General features: G+C 38.0%; 1 protein-coding gene across 1 annotated transcript; it reads right to left on the bottom strand.

Annotated features, from left to right (window-relative positions):
• Positions 1-5,378: 5,378 nt before the first annotated feature.
• LOC134003069 (sodium-dependent neutral amino acid transporter B(0)AT2-like) lies at positions 5,379-16,136 on the bottom strand. The gene is made up of 12 exons (XM_062442188.1): positions 16,078-16,136; positions 12,521-12,740; positions 11,852-12,009; positions 10,992-11,112; positions 10,697-10,872; positions 9,634-9,744; positions 9,305-9,546; positions 8,866-9,046; positions 8,560-8,761; positions 7,868-8,027; positions 7,589-7,751; positions 5,379-7,188 (listed from the first exon to the last, which is right to left on the bottom strand). Exons 2-12 carry the CDS (start codon positions 12,738-12,740, stop codon positions 6,940-6,942), a joined length of 1,983 nt encoding a protein of 660 aa, XP_062298172.1. The 5' UTR covers positions 16,078-16,136; the 3' UTR covers positions 5,379-6,939.
• Positions 16,137-17,904: the final 1,768 nt, after the last annotated feature.

The following is a 17,904-nucleotide window of genomic DNA, read 5'->3' as shown; positions in this document are numbered from 1 at the left end:
ACATTTGAAAAGAAGAGACATGTTTTGAACTCAAAGTCCTGATGGAAACCGTTGCACAGGCATGTTTTTATTGCTCCTGTGATGCAGCTAAGTCTAGAAAAGTCTAATAAAATACTGCTGATTTGACGAAAAGGAACTCAGATTACCTTTGTATTTCTTCATCAACTGTGCTTCGCTGTCAATGCATCTCACATCCAAACTGATGAAAGGGAAACAAATGTTTTGTCCAATTATAAATCAGTGTATGAACTTTATTGGAAAAATGGGTGCACAAAACCTGCATTTTAAAGATACCTCTGATAACGTGCACCTTTTTGAATAGACACAAACATGGATCAAAGACTCTTAAGATGAGTCTATTTCTATCTGGGCTATTGTTGTACTCCACCTACCTATGTGATGCTATTATTGACCATGAAAAGCAGAAATGAGCAAAATATCTTTTGTCATTGGACAGTTTATTTTTGGATGTTATACTGGATCACTATGTTTGGATACAGATATTGTGCAGCAAAGATCTAGTTTATTGTTACTGTGTAAACATACAAATGCACGACACAAATGACTACAGTTCATACATATGGTTGTGATACACTGGGACATTTTTAGGGCAAAATTGGGCCTGTGTGTCCTGAGGAATGCTTTTGTTAACTACATCAAAGGGTCTGGTGGTCATCATGTTCTTAACCTGTGTTTATATAAGGTAAAGGTTTGGTCTTGGAAAGGGTAAGTTTAAGTGAGCATAGTCATTAATGGTTGAAGGTCCCATTTCCTATATCCAGGGGATGTGTGACCATGGTGTGACATAACTTTGGGTAATAAGTATGCATATATACAAATGCATTTGTTTGTGGCTATTTGCCATTGGCTGTAGTCATAGGGTGATACGTTTGACCAATCGTGGAATGTTTGTCTTAAAACATTATAAAAGAGGTTAGTTTGACTTTGTATAGTGAGACAGAAAGATGCTTTGCTTTGTGTGAGCTCTGTCTCCTTATTGCTCAATAATAATTTCATGTACTCTTCAGATCAATCAGTGTCTGTTCTTTGTTTCTTGTGCCTGCGTCTAGTGTTCTAGTAACAATTCCACGACACAAGCTATAGGCAGTGAGAGTTAGAGGTTAGGAGGTCAGTGAATGAGATACTTCCGTGACCACAGCAGCTAATTAAAGGAACATTCTATCAAATGTTGCTGTCCCCTCCTTAATCTTTCTGCATTTTCTTACACTATTGAGTAAGAAAGCAGGTAAAATCTGTTCTTTGGGGTTGAAATTGATTACATTTTGATGCATTTTTCATATTGAAATAGTTAAAGCCAGATTTGTCTGCAAAAAATACCTCCCAAAATGGTGCAGATAATGAAAAACAACTTGCACATTCAAATATTAATTACTTCTCCCTCTACTGTCATTCAAAAGTCTCTCACTGCAAAGCATTCAATATCAGATACAACTCTTCTCCAGATCTTGAGCTGATATGGTTCTCAGGGAGTGAGAGGAGAGGAAGAGAGGAGGGAAGGGCATGGCAGAGGGTGGAGGGGATAAGCTGGGGGGGACAGAGATGATGGATGGAGTGTCCGAGAGTGAGCCGTACCCAGCTCTGCGTACATCTATAGAACTGGAGCCAGCAGAGGCATGGAAGAACACAGAGGGGGGGTCCATTGGGTCTGAGGTTAAATCTGCAGGGGAAGATGTCAGAAACTTAACTTGAAGCTTGTAGGTTTTTCCAGTGAGGCTTTTTTTTTCATATGAGCTCAAAGGATATATCAAAATGCAGAACTAAGACAGTTAAGTTGCATTTTAAAATCAGTCATGTTTTTGCATCTTAACTTAACATCTGCTGTATGAGCATATTTCCTGTTGTATTTCTAGATATTAAAGCTACATCACGCAGCATCATTTATCGGTGACACCAAATGGCAGAGGACAGGAAGTAAAAAAATGGAACTTCAATACCAAGAAGTCCTTTTGAGTTCCACACTGACACATAATACATGATAGCAAAAAAATACCCAGAGGATGAGATAGACAAAAAGATAAGATTTTGATGAGTTCAGTTTTCTCTGGATGAAAAAAACACTTTGTTTGCATTTCAATAATGAAGTTTGTCACTTTGTAGTGTAGGCAGATAAGATTAGTGTATTTTGCATGTTTAAAACAGAACTTCTCCATGGCCACTTTATACACGGGCAAATGACAAAAGTGACTTTCCTTAGAGCTTTCTGTCGGTCCCTGCGTACCGTACAGCAATTATACACATGGATGCTGCAGGTTCCTCAAATGTATAACTCAATAACAACCTTTATCTTCCTTTTGAAGATTCATTTAACCATCTCCCCTCTTGTACAACACATGCTCATAATTTTATGGTAAACAGTCTCCAAATAAAAAGTGTTTTTGTGTTATTGCACACTACCTGGGTCTTCATGAAGCTGGGTGTGCAGGTACTGGTGTTTGGTGTAGAACTTGTTGTAGATACAGTACACCGCAGCCATCAAAGCAAAGGTTCCCATGGCTGCAGCGATGAACAGACCCACTTTGGCATTGTCTTTGTCCACATGGGCATCTGTTGTGAAAGAAACACACCTGAATGAGAGTTTTCACTCAAAAAACCTACTGTAAGTGAGGGGCTTAAACTACAAAATGATTGTGCCAAAACCTAATAAATGATATCTAACCTGCATCATTTATTGTTGTAATTGTGCTGAACATTTCTTTGAATAACACTTACATGTCAGCTTCGCATTCAAATGAGTGGTTTCCTGTTTTCTGAGAAGGTCCTGTATGCGTGGAAGAGGAGGAGGAGGAGGGTGTGCTGCTGGGGCCTGATGGACGTGCATCTCCTGCTTAGACTGCAGGGTGCTCTGGGAACTGCTCAATGGAAACACCAGCAGCAGGCAGAGAGCTGCAAGGCCTGCCATGTGGGTCAGCCTCCGGTACACTTACAAATAAGGATTAAGTTACTTGCACAAAAATCCAATCAATGAAAACACGTTATTTTTATCTCAAGGATTTCTGCTGAGGTTTACTTATTTTGAAAGTTGAGTATTTGCATGACTTCTCCAAACTGCTAATAGAGCTGGCTAGGGGATTGCAACACCCACCATCAGTAGGTGTATAAAGCAGTAATATTGCGGTATTTCACACTTTACAGCTATAATTTCCTGCTTGTATGTGGCAAACTCCACCCAGTCCAGCTCTAGAAAAAGGCCTCTGAAACTATTTAACAATGTCAATATTGTACTCACACATTTACTGTTATACAATGTTATTCAAGAGAAATATTTTAAATACATCTTGTCAATAGCGTTTACCTGAGGTCGAAGTGAGGATGTCGTGTTACTCTCTGCTGGGTGTTGGTCCTTGTCCTCTCTGCCTCTCTGGCTGACTGAAGTGAGATTGCATCCAAGACAACTGAACTCCCCAGATATGTAATATCTCCAAAGGGACACCTGAGAGTAGTCTTCCACACAAGCATACACGTGAAGAAAATGGCTTACCCAATTCAGACAAATGAAAAAGGAAGACATTTAACGAGTGTGGCTCTGGCACAACATTTTATGAGCGTTACGATTTCTTTCTTTCAACCTTGACTTTGCAGTTAGAACAGAAATTTTAAAAAAGTAGAGAGAGGATAGTGGTTTGAAACATATTTTTAATTAAAAAACATAAAAATTGTGATATCTAATGTGAAAATGACAAACTACATAGAAGCTTAAAGGGTTTGATGTCACATGACTTGCTGATTTGAATTTTTATATATCTTAAAAACTAACACAATGATGTTCAGCTGAAAAGTGCACGGACACAAGAGCAACAGAGCTCCCTACTGACATATATATGTACTGCTTAGTGTCTCATTTTCAGTCCTGATAATATGGCAACTATCATGTCAAACAAAATTAATCTACAAGAGAAGATCCAGAACTATTGCAGTTAGTAAACATATATATATTTTGTTTAAATATGGGAAATACCTAAATATATAACCTGAAGGATTCTGATTTAGTTGCAGACAATTACTTATATGATCATTGTCCAATGTTAATCGACAATTAGGAGATCTGGATTCTAGAAGTAGATTTTAAATCTGTCAAAACAAACTTGACATAAAGGATAAGGGAGAACTACTATGCAGTATATGTCCATATAGAGACCAAATCTTTAAGTGAGTTAAACATGTTTGTAGCTGGGTCATTTTCACACTACAATATAAAGTCAGAGATTTATACTGCTCTGTCTTCTTTATAGTCTGATATTTGATCTTCTGAGCTGGTTGGTTTAAAACACCTTTTTCACTCCCATAGTCAGCACAGCACTGCAAGGACAATCAAACTGCTCAAGGACTAACAGATATGAATGCAAAACAAAGACTGTTTACCATGTCTACCAGTCTAAACAGTGTGCAGATTAAACGCACAATAGAACAGCTGCTTTAGCAGAGATCTTGAACGTCATGTTTCAGTCCATCTGCAACTATTATGTAAGTATGAGCTGTCAGACTTTTACAGACACAGTGAGACAAACTAAAACCCTCCTTCAGTCCATGAGAGCTGAGATGAAACATTTCCAACCAGGTAGATTTTCTGATGCAACCTGTGTTATCAAAGGTCACCAAGAATAACAAATCTTCATGTTCCTCTTATTCAAATTTGCAGTTGCCACAGCTGCTCAGAGGGTATGTGTCAACCTTCCCAGTAGATAACGGTGCAGATGGACAACACAAAGAAGGTGACTGAAATGTTTTGCTGGAGAACATGATTAGAGATATTCTCTTAACTCCAGAAACTGCAGCATCTCTAGACCTTTAGGTGGGTGACATAATGAGGAATGAAAGGCAAGTTATTCAAAAAAAGAAAAATTCACCACAAGGTACAGTACTGCAGATTAAGTTATCCCTATAAATTACGGCCACCCTCGACTGCAGCCAGAAAGCCTAGGGGTGTGTAATTAAGAGAAATTGGGGGGGGGGGGGAGCCTCATTTAATGGCGTAAAAAATCAGTATATTTCAACCAAGTTTTGGAGAGTAGGAGAGAGTCCATTTTAATTGAGATGATACAGTTGTTGTATGTTAATGACTTATTATTGAGTGACCTCACATTTAATAAAGCAGTTTTAATGTGGGTGGGAGTCAAATGTGCCAAGATGGACTTATTCAAGGGAGAACCTTCCGTATTAATTACTAGCATTTACTCCATGCCAGGTAGATGATCTAGGGACCATTTTACCAGGCTGGGTAGGTAACACAGACAATAATAAGAATAGCAACACTATGATCATTCCACAAGAGGCAATACAACTTCAACAGTACATGTTCAGCAAGCAAACTCTGTACAGTAACAGCACTGTTGTGAATAACAGGAAAGATTGTTTCAATATAGTGCTGAAAGAAATGTTTTAATAAAAAGAATGGCAACAATATATTACATAGCAATAGCATTATATTACATTTTCTCCTTTTATACAGACTACACATAACACTATTAAAAAGGGAATCTACAAAACGAAATGTTTTTCAAACTATACATATGCTGGAATGCTTTTAACATTTTGTTCAATCAGCCTTGTTAGATCTGAAGGCACTTTGTACATGTACATTCAACAGCATTCAAGTTCATTCAACTGGCTACGAAAATACAAAAGACGAAGTGATGTGGCTTTGTGTGAAATCTTATCAAAAATCTGCCAGGCAGTGAAGTCTAAAAAAATATTTTTTGCAAGATCAACACCTTAATTGTATCATATACTGCAGTTAAATCAGAACAGATGCCAAATTGTATCTGGTCAGTGGCTTTGTATAGCTTTATAAAATTAAGCTAGTTTCCTCCTAAACCCATGCTGAAAAAAGCGCTTCATGCAAACTTCCAATTTCCAAATAAAAATATGACCGACAATCCCAGACGTGTTCAATTACAATTGTTCTTGGTGCATTTTTACACATATTATATACATATTTACATGCTACCAAAAAACTGGCAGCCAACAGTCCTTGTATCTGTGTGCTCTACAACACTAATGTTAACAAACTTTTTTCTATACACTTACTGTTAATGCCTAACATGACAATTATAAAAACAGGGTGATGGGAACTTTGATTTTTTTTTCCATGTCCGACATGATATCACAAAACAACACAGTGATTGTACGCTAATCCCTGTAAACCCAAACAAGAAAAAAATAAATAAATAAAATGTGTGATACCTCTTTTATCAGCTATTTCAGGTTGGTTTGAACAGAAAATGTTAACATGATTGTGCAGCTACATGATAAATGTGTGTACATTCCACATAATATCAAACTGTAAAACCAAACTGGTGACACAGTACTTAATACTTTGAGCTTTAAACGTGGTTTTATGGCTTTTGTGTAGTGAACAACATCAATACTGTAGCTGTGTTTAACGTCACCTCTCTTGGTGTAACAGTCTTGCTAAACATGTACAGCTATTTGCTCAACTCATCCTGCAGCAACAGATGCAGCAATCGATAAGAACTGTGTAGTGTTATGTGTACTGTATATGTGCTCACAGATACAGTGATGTCATGATTTTCCTGTCATAATTCAGCCTCAATGTTTGTGTTGTAACTCACCTCAAATCATGACCAGCAGTTATAAAAAAGGTTTAAAACATATCATACAATGTACTGTAAGTCTGTCCATAAGATAATGTAAGGAAAAGGTTGCTGATTTTTTTAAATTGTTTTTAAAAAACTCATCGTTTTTAGGATATTCATTGAAATGATGAAGTACATCATGATGTGGTGTCTATGGCTTATACTGCAAACTAATACAAATAAATATTGTCTTCACTGATTTGATCAATTGTAAAATGAAGAGTTGTTTGGAATTCATATTTTCCACATTAAATAAAAAAGGGACTAAAATTGTATCTGCATACTGAAAGTCATTTCTCACGGTGTAATATCAACAGTCCAAAGTTTAAGATAATGAATTAGCTGCCCCGTTTCTTTGTTCTAGTTCTGACATGTCAGTGATGGGAGTTTCACACTTGTCATCGGTGCTAACAATGCTGTACCGACCGATCTCCGTATCTCTGGATGCTTTTTTCATCCTGTCCTGCATGATAGAGTGGATGAAGCCCAGTGGGGTGGGCATCATCGCAAATATGATCAGTAAAGCAAGAACAGCCAGAGCCCAGCCGGGGTACTGCAGGAACTCCTCAGTAGCCTGAAGAAAAAAATAAGAAGTCAATTGAATCACTCAACAACCTGCACTTCAAAACTACTATGAACATTTAATGCAATGTGAAATGAGAGAAATCCACCATGAATTATTCCCCTTGAGTAGGAAATAGGAGTAACAGTGCAGCCAGAGACAGCTTGCTTTACCATTTGCTAGTTTTTAAATGCAGACAAAAACAACATCTGTTGACTCTAGATGCAACACGTCTTTAGGCAGCACTGCCTGAAGCTGCTCATCATTTTGTTAACTGAGAAAATGGTTTCTTCAGACTTCAAAAGCAAAAACATAAATGCAGCAGCACAATACAGCATTGAACTCTGATAGCTATGTTTTCAGTGTTAAAACATTAAAGGTGCATTTTTCTCTTTGATATAATTCTCCATACCTTAGCTTCGTTCCATGCCCTGTAAACTGGTCGTGTGATGATCATGCGAACAGTTGTGGCTACAAGCAGCCCCGCCATAGCTAGCGGGCAAATGTATTTCCACAGGTACTTGTAAATGACATGGGGACGCCAGCCCAGCATGACCTCAATGTCGTCAAGGAATCTTCAAAGAAAGAGTGGCCAATTTTAAGAAATTCCATATATTTTATGACAAACACTCAAACTAAAAATGACATTAAATTCAGGAGTTCAAGAACTCATTCTGAAAATAGACCTCACCTATCAGCTCCGTACAGCCAAGACACACTGAAGGTCTCAAAAAGCACCACAATGATGAGTGGTAGGGTGGCAGAGTAATCATCGAACATCGCAACAAAGTAGTTCCCACAGCGCTGGGTGAAGAGTAGGCCGATCACAAAGCCGATGATGCAGCTGAAAACTGGAAAAAAATCATAAGAGACACGTTAGGATAGAGCACATGGAATCATGTACTGATGGTCAGTGGTTTGTAGTTTCTCCTGGAAAACTACATCCATTGATTTGTACTGAATTTGCCCATTCTCGGCAGGTGATGAGAAAACACTGATCTAGTGGCTGCAACTTGGCAAAATGACGGAGTGAGGAAACCGAAAACGTGATGCCAAAAGTGAAATATTTTGGTGATGACATTTTAATTGTGACAATGTTGTCTGAGGCACGACAAAAAAAACAAAACTGTATCCTTTTGTATCTCCTTTTAATAAAAGACGTGACCTCTCACAATCTCAGCTGTTCAAATGCCAACAATAAACCAAATCTATTCAGTGCATTTGCATGTATGTTTTTGCTGGATGCGTCTAATAACTGAATTGCAGAATCAAGGTTTTCGTAAAGTAGCTACATGTGCTATGTTGTGACAGTGTCCTGGTCTCTCTATCTGGAGTGTATTCATGATGACTTAAAACAATGGTAGAGGTGAAAGAGTTGTTTACTTGTGAGTTTGGTCTTGTTGTTGGCCAGAGTCTTGAAGCGGTCTGTGAGTGGGGCGAGGATGCCTTCCATAGTGCCGAACATGGTGCTGAGTCCTAAGTTGAGCAGCATGAGGAAGAAGAGCGCTGACCAAAAAGGGCTGCCAGGCAGGAGTGACATGGCTTCTGTGAAGGCAATAAAAGCTAGACCTGTCCCTTCCACACCCTGAATACAAACACAAGTGCCAACCCAAGAGTTAATATCCCTCAATCTGATCAGTCACATTTTGTTTCTTAAAAATGACAATGTTTTAAAATCTCACTCTTTACCGTCTGCATCTCTTTTTCCATGTCGCAGTCTGTGATGCCGGCTGTGAAGTTCCCATGTTCTTTAAACCAGTCCCTGTAGTCCGCCAGGGCCACAGAGCTGGGATCAGAGTAGTTAAAGCGTGGTATCCTAATAGTGTCCACAGAACCGCTGTTGATCAGCTCTGACAGCTGTTTTACATTACTAAGAAAAAGACAAAAGAATATACAACCATGAAAATATGCTGTATATATCAGATATTATATGTAGTTTTGTTTAATTTTCCTCACGCTACAATCGCTGTTCATAGAAAAATAACCATAATGTCAACAGAAACACTTGTTGTAACTGAGCCTTTAAAAAGTTTAAAAATCGTGACATTTTAAAGTGCAGTTAATAGTGAAATGGATTAATCACTTCATCCCTAGTCCAGATACAGATCGATGCCATATTTAAACATACCTGACTATACATTTCATGGCCTTATTTTTGGCGCGGAAGCCGAGCACAGCAAACACCACCAGGGTGGCCAGTATGGATGTGAGGAAGTTTATAGAGGAGACGGTGAAGGCATCGCGGTGGCAGTTGTTGTTCTTGGGATTGTAGGAGGAATAGGCGATGATGGACCCGAAGCCGAGGCCCAGAGCAAAGAAGACCTGCGTGGCTGCCTGCCGCCACACCTGTATGTCTGCCCAGATTTTTAGCTGCAAATGTATGAACAGATGTATTAGGAAAATATTCACATCTGTCTTTCTTTTTCTATATTTAGACTGGTTTTAATCTGTAAATACCCTGGGGTAAAACATGTAGGTGATTCCATCTAGGGCCCCATCAAGCATGAGTCCACGCACAAGGAAGCAGAACAGCACCAAGTAAGGGAAGATGGAGGAGAAATACATCACCTAGGAGGTGAGAAAACATGACACATTAACATGTAAATTTATCTGTCCACTTTAAACACAGCATTCAATTCTGAATCTATATGTGTGTGTGTGCAATCTTTCATCTTGTTCCCCTATGAATCCTACTCATTTTGCCACTCAACAACATTTTCCACACAAAGATGACTGAAGTTTCCTCCAGTCTGAAGTGTAATTCCTACTGCTCATTACACACTGAACATATGGTCCTTGTAATCAAGATGCCAGGTGCTTAAGTCAGTAATAGTGTGAAACACCTGATGTCAGCCTGTGCAGGATTAAACTACCCCTTTAGATGAGAGCTTGAACATAAATTACAGTAAATAATATGTTACACCCCTCCTCCTGATATATTTGTTCCAGGCAGGATTACACTGTTTTTTCAGTAAACAGAAACAACTACCGGACCACTAATGCCATCTAGATGAAACGTAAAACAATATTTGTTCATGCTCATTTGGAAAACAAACTGTGTAAAAAATTTTTAAAAAACACTAATTAAAAAAACTCTTATAATTAAAAGACACAATATGTGGATTTTGCTATTTAAAGTGGGTCAACACTGGCAAACATTCCTGAGATTCCATCACGCAAAGGAACCCTGAAATCTAAACCAAACACATGACGAGGATTTGACCAAACAGTGTAGCTCACCATACAACTCAGTAAGGTGAATTAAGATCTTCTCTTGTCACATTTAACTAACTTAAATTAACCACATTCTTATTTTGCAAAATGATGCTAACTTTCAGAAAAGGGTATTTTTAGCAAGCCGACTATTTAACATTTTTCACAAAAAATCACTATCATTTTAAATGCATATCCGAGTTTACATTATCATAATCAAACCACACTTTTTTCAATTGGCACAGTTCCCTTAATAGTAAAAATGAGCACTCTGACATCAAGGTGCCACAACAGATCAGACTGTTACCTTGACAGAGGTCTTGATGCCTTTGAACATTCCCAGGCACACAATGGTCCAGGCCGCCAGCAGACAGCAGACGATGTAGGGGTTGAATGAGCCCGTCTCATCAATTGAGTCTGTGATATCCAGAGCTTTACGGTACCAGAAATATGAGGTAGGGGAGCTCTTTTCACATTCCTGCACTAATGTGGGAAAAAAGGAAAAAAAAGTTGATTCATCATTCTTGTGACTGCCGCTAATGTGTTTAACTTTTTTTTTCCTGCTGCTTGTCAGTTTTAAAACTTTTATGCTGTGCATTTACCCGTTAAATTCCCCTGTTGAGGACACTGTTCCCAAGGTAAAGGGGACTGAAACGAGTTCCCAAGGTAGAAGAGACTCCATGCGAGGATCACATTGTAATAAAGAGCCACAAAGAAACACACCTGAGGACATATGAGAACACGACTGTCAGGTTAATGAAATGATATCATCATTTAAAAGGACAACTGTGCAAATACAATTTACCATACACTCAGCGAGAACTTTATCAAGTGCAATCTAATATAACAGCTTTGCCATACATGTATTTTATGGCAGTTTATTATTGATCATAGTGGGTAGGGGTGGTTTACTAGAGCTCACTATATTGAAAAGTGTTCCTACCATTTTTGCCCCCTTGTGTATGTCAATGGTGTGGACAAAATAATAGCACTAACACTTCCTACACCATCACCACAGACTACTACCTCAATAATTAACAAAGTAGAATTATCTCCTTTCTGACAATGTCAACAATAACTGAAAATGTTTAAGCTTTGTAGAATTTATGGCAGGGCTGTTAAAATAAATACATATGGTTTGGGTGTCAGTCTCACAGAATCAAATAGTGAGTGCTTCTCTCTGTACGGCTGCAGTTGCTTACTAATATTGAAGAGGAAAAAAAGGAAAAGGAAATTTGCCATCAACGATAGCCTTGATAGAAAATAACCCAAAGAAAGCCACAGTCTCCCTCCTTGTAGCTATTACACCATCACCTTTGTTATTTGAACAACTACTTCATTGTTCTTTTGTGACCTTGTTGGCAAAAGTCAATCTGGAAATCAGACATTTATTACAAAATGACTACTACTGACACCTGGAATGCATTACAAATCATGAACTGAGTAATAACTTATAAGTTACCACACAGCTGGAGTAGCCGATCCCTGCGAGCTTGGGGGAGATGTACTTCCACACTCCGATGCTGCCCTGTCGAATAGCCTGACCGGCTGCCAGCTCCAGGAAGAACAGGGGAATACCCACAACCAGCATCAGCAGCACATACAGGAGGAGAAAAGCACCTGAGGAGACAAGATGACCGGCACTCAGTTAGAAAGTACTTCACTCAATTTGAAACTGAACAAAAATAGAAAAAGTTGCAGCAGACACTAGCAGGAGTGTTGCAATACTACGTTCTACTGGAAATACGTCTTCCCCATCCTACTAAAAAACATATACTTCAAACTGACAGCAAGCCTTATTAAAGCTGAAAAATAACTTCATCTTGATGCAGCAGGAAACAAAAAAAAAAGATAAAAATGTGATAAATTGTGTCCTTATTCCACAGTTACAGTTTACATTGTTGCCCCTGACGACAGATAGAAACCAGTTTTTACATGTCTACACAATATGCTAAATAGTGTGTTTTGGAGGAAAATAGTTTGTAGTTAATGCATTTACATGCTTCTAATAAATACACATACTTATACATAAGCTTAGTATTAATAGTCTCTGTTTAATCACATGCTTATCCTGTGATGTCGACACTGACCACCAACCCCAGCGAGCTCAGATGACATAAATAGATCTTACCTCCTCCATTCTGATGACACAAATATGGAAACCTCCAGACGTTTCCAAGCCCAACGCTGAATCCCACTTGAGCCAAAAAATACTCTATTTTACTGTTCCATCCAGCTCGAGCGGGGGGCTCAGACGCGCCCTGCTGGCTCTCTTCACCGGCGTAGCCATCGACTTCTGACTCAGTGGTTCCTGTCTTGTCATCGTCAGTGGGCAAGGGCTGCTTCTCCATCTATCACAAGAGGAGGCAAAAGAAAATAATAAAGAAACTCTAGTCGGAACAAATGAATAAAGAACCACTGCTGGTTTTTATGGATTTATGAGGACTTTTTAGACAACTGATAAGCTGTTCAACAGATGCTGATCAGTCCACTGTGTGCCACAAACAGATTCATTACTCTGACCCCAACATGCAATTATACTGTTAATTGATCCACTCTGGTGGTGGCAGGGGTGGGTGTGTATGTGTTAACACCCAGTTGCCAACTTAGATATGAGCTTCAACGATTAATGATGGATTAACTGCCAACTATTAATTTAACTGCCAACTAAGTTGGTAATAGATTAATTGTTTTGAGTCATTTTTTGAGAAGAACATTTTAAAATTCTGATTCCAGCCTCTCAAATGTGAATGTTTGTGGTTTCTGTCCTCTGAGATGATAAACTAGAAATCTTTGGATTCAGACAAAACATTCAACCATATCACCTTGGGCTGTGGGAAACTGACATTTTTTACCATTTTGTGACATTTTATGGACCAAACAACTGATAGATTCAGATTAATTCAATCAACAGATTCATCGGTAATGACAATAATTGCTAGTTGCAGCCCTAGTTAAGATACACCTACAAAAACTAATGCAGTCTAATGACAACAGTCCTGCAATACATGTTACAATCATGCAGGTTATATTAAACTGTCTTGGAGAGGAGTCATTATGGAGATTGGAGTTTGGTTTTCAATTAATTTATGATTAACAGAGAGGAGTTTCTAATATTTTGTCCAAACCTTTTATAACTATGAGGCTAAACTGGCATATTATTGTAAATATGAGCAGTCCTCTATCCAATCAGCTGGTTAATTACACTAATTGCATTTACCGGAAACGCAGGTGTAAAATAATCCCTGATTAGTCTGGACGAGTCCTACAAGCATCTATGTCCTCATAAACTTCACAATACATGCAACTTCTTTGTCATTGAACAAGTAGCTACATAATGAGCCAGATCCTTTCAAATGTTCATATCACCATCATCTTCATAAATAACGATAGCAGGTTGAGTCTTGGCGCGACATCTAAAGTATGAAGGAGTCAGTCAAGCATCCAAACACGGATCTTTTAACCAAACACAGACCAAACTGTCTTGACCACCAGCAAATGTCGTTAAGATGAGGCAGAATTAGAAAAACCGATAAGTTAGTGTCGAGGATTCATCTTTTTGTCTCTTTTATCCTCCTGTCGTCCGCTCACAGGAGGAAATGAGCACGTGTTGACTGTCACTTTACTAACATCTTCTTCCGTTTCTTTCCCTCACATTAACACTAACATAAAGGATACAATTATGCAGATGTTCACATTTATAAAGAGACATTTATGATGCGTTGCATGTGTTTATTCTCTTACCGCCTGCACAGCGTGTATTATCGCGGTCTAGTGTAGTAGTCGTGGCTTTGTTTCTTCCGTGTGATGCAATACAATGGCCCACCCCTATGCTGCGTTCACGGGCTGTAAAAAATATTATATTATTTACCTTATCGATTAATGTGTCGATTCTTTTTTCTTTCTTTCTTTTCTTACAATTCATCGATTAATCGAAACGAAATTCCCACTTTAAATAGCTTGTTTTGTTCTGCTTACTGCCCCGAACCAGCAAAAACGTATATAAAATCATCATGTGTAAAATAAAATGTGTAACACATCAAATTCAGTGTTGGCGAGCACCTACTGTAGTTACATGTAGTGGCGTTATGCAATTTAATTACAAAATAAGTGTAACTGTAATAATTACAGTTACTTAAGAAAATGTTGATGATTACAAAGGGGGCTACATCTGAAGTCAGACCTTTAAGATTTAGCTCAGTAAGATAGTTTTTTCCTCATTTTTAATATTTAACATGTTACTGAATACAATATTGCTGTTTTTAATTATTTTAAATTTTTTTTTATATTTTGTTAATAAATCATGACAACACACATGGGCTTAAATTGTGTCACACTACCAATTAAGCCCATGCCAGACTTTTGGATTTTTCCATCAAATATCTTTATTTTATATTCCAAAATCTACATGAACTAATGAATACATTTTCAAATGAGAGATAAATCTTGCTTTATAAGAAATAATCTCCCTCATACATCATGTCAGTGTCCGTAAAAAAACAACTGAACTTAGACTTTAATGGGTAGGCCTATACTTACCCCAAAACTGAAAACATTCGTTAGAAAAGTAATCAGATGTAATAAGTTACATTACTTTGATTAGGGAAGTGAAATAGTTACAATGCTTATCACATTTTAAATAGGTAACTAGTAATCTGTAACCTATTACATTTCCAAAGTTACCTTCCCAACCCTGATTATATTTATATGCTTGTCTTATATATTTGTAGTACACTAAATCTTGAACTTTAAACTAAGAAATATTAGTATTACTATAGCTCTCAATTAATTACATTTCATGGATACAAAACTACAATGTTTCCCTTTGAATTGTAAATAGTGAAGAAGAATAAAGTAGCAGAGAATGGATACATTGAAATTTTTAAAAAAGTAAGTTCAGGAGTCGAGTTACTTTCCCCACTGTTGTAATGAAAAGGGACTGTTGACAATTTAAATGAAGACCCAACTCGACAGCTATTTGCAACCATTTGTGCCCACATACACGAAGGGCCGTGAACGCAGCATAAACTTGTCCCTATTCGTTTTAGGACATGTAACGCTGTGTGATGCCAGGTAAGGACTCCGTTCAACAGTGAAAACTGGACCACAGCAACTTATTGTAGGAAAAAAAAGTTGAAAACGCATCACTTTAAATGGTAAGGTTGACAATGTTGAAGAAAAGTTGAATCAGTTGACACCTCCCTGAATGTCAAACATAACACGTGGCAAATATTTACTTTCTCTATTTTAATTTGTGACAGTTTTTCTTTCTTTATCTACAGTTTCGTTTTCACATTTTAGTTAATAGGGGAAAAAAGACATGAAAGCTGATGCAATAGTAGACTTCTATCATAAAACATGTTTTTTTCAAGTCAACTTGAATTAAGTCACGTCCACCAATAGAAACTTATACCCGCATTAATGATTACAATGTGCAAAACTATTAAACTACTTCTTTTCATCAAAGTCCCAGAGGCGTCACCAAAGTCACACCGACCTGGCAGAGTGACATTTATCTGTATTGCACTGTACAGTCATACACACACATACAGACACACACACACACACTGTCTGCCACGTATGCCAGTTATGGAGGTAAACAAAACACACCAATACCAACCCATAACTACAGTGTAATCTACTCATTCACATATACTAGCATGCATGTATTAAAAAGGCAATAAATACCTCGTGGTGTCAAACAGTAGAGATTACTGAAAAGTTATCCAGATGTCCTCAAACCAAAGTCAAGCACTAACCCTCCTTGCTGTCACTCCACCTGACTCCTCCTATCTCCTCTATTGGTGCATCAACTGGAGGCTTGTCGACCTCCAGTTAAGGACTGTTATGAAATGTGATACCCCACTTTCCTATTTTTTTTTTTTCACACATACCACCTATGGACGCCCCCCCACCCTGGATAAAGATGTCTGGTGATTTGGTTGCAAATTCCCCTAAATTCCCATAAGAAATACAGTAGCTGTTAGCTGCACCTCTGCACAGTTGCCCCAAAGTGTGTCCAAAAAAATGTAAAATATGCACACTTGTCAGTATGTAGGTGTACAGGAGAACGAATGAGTAAATATTTTATCTCTAAGGTGGGGTGGTAAACTGGGCGGGACTGTGCAAGGTGACACACCTCTGTAAAAGCTTTCAATGCCAAAGAGAGGAGGGTGGGGAGTGAAACACTTGCAGTCACACTGAGACACAGGACAGATTTTATTCTCAGTTTTAAAAAACACCCATACACAGCTGTTGACATCAGGAATAAAGTGCTGGAAGACTATCAACCTTGGTAAGTTGATTAAACATATTTACAATCACCAGTCTCTGTGGCTGGTATTTGGGACTGGTGTAATGAATGATAAGCGTCAGAACTTGTAAGATTTGAAAGCACCTGATTTGAACATGAACAGTAACCTTTAACTTAAGTCTGTGGAATTTCATCACATTTGATTTTTTTTGTGTGTGTGGTGCTATTGATTGATTATTTGTGGTGGTTTGGCAAGCTGCTTGAAAAACATCTTGCCACTGTTAATTTAATCGTTTCTGAGAGTTTACTGACATTGATTTCAAAATGAAAAACATCCTCTACACTTAACTGTATGTGGGCTATGTTCCTATTACAACACGTTTATCATTTTGTAAAATAATGACCAAACATTTTCCTTCCAAATTGGGTTGAAATACAGATGGGACCAAATGTGTGCACATCCAGGTAAATTATTCAGGTGCAAGATAGATAGATTTTCATTGCAGGGTACAAAGGAGTGTGTTTTTCACACTGTTAAGCTCCCAATAAGCATTATGATCTGTGAGAAAGTCCTCAGGCAAAGACAAACAGGCCTTTCTTGCAGTGGCAGCACTCAAATCAGATCCAGATATCATGTCTAATCATGTGTTTTGCGGTTGTTATTAACAGGATGATATGCTTATTGTACAGAGACAATCATTCTCAGGCATGCTGGTGTATGAATTTAAACTTTTTTAAACTTAAGAATAGTGTGTATAAATTGCTGATGCATCTCTATAACCTCACCTGTTTGATACTGAATGTATGAACAAACATAATGTAGACACATTTTGTCCAAGCATTTTTGATGAAAGCAGTCTTAAGGAAATGTAAGTGATACTCTACGTTTGTTCTCTTGATACTAGTGAATCCAGTATTGATGGTCATAGAGGAGCACAGAGATTGGATGATGAGATACAGTGTATTGTCGTCAGACTGGTTGGATGGCTTACTCGCACAGCTTAAGCCCATGTTATTGAATCAGATATAGGCGCAGGCTGACGTACACTGAAATAGGGTGAAGGGAAAATTTGAATGAGGATGTTTCTTTTGCAGGTACCAGTTAAGAGTTAATAGTTCAGGTTATAGAAATAAATAGCTGAGCTGAAAACTGATGCCTGCTTTAAAGGAACAAATCCATCAGTGTCAGAGTGGATCAAAGGTCCTTTGACAACACCCTTTGTAACTCCACCTGAAATGTTTTCTGAATGGGACCATAATCA

This window comes from Scomber scombrus, chromosome 21 (genome assembly GCF_963691925.1).
Source record: "Scomber scombrus chromosome 21, fScoSco1.1, whole genome shotgun sequence".
Lineage (NCBI taxonomy): Eukaryota > Metazoa > Chordata > Actinopteri > Scombriformes > Scombridae > Scomber > Scomber scombrus.
The sequence above is the reverse complement of the archived record's forward strand: the minus strand, read 5'-3'. Positions and strand labels throughout refer to the sequence as shown.

Excerpts from the sequence above, each read along its gene's own strand:
- LOC134003069 (XM_062442188.1), bottom strand. The coding sequence starts at position 12,740 with ATGGAGAAGCAGCCCTTGCCCACTGACGATGACAAGACAGGAACCACT. Across the intron at positions 11,113-11,851 it reads TCGGCTACTCCAGCTGTGTG|GTGTGTTTCTTTGTGGCTCT; the intron begins GTAACTTATAAG and ends ATATGTCCTCAG. Across the intron at positions 9,745-10,696 it reads GCATCAAGACCTCTGTCAAG|GTGATGTATTTCTCCTCCAT; the intron begins GTAACAGTCTGA and ends CTCACCTCCTAG.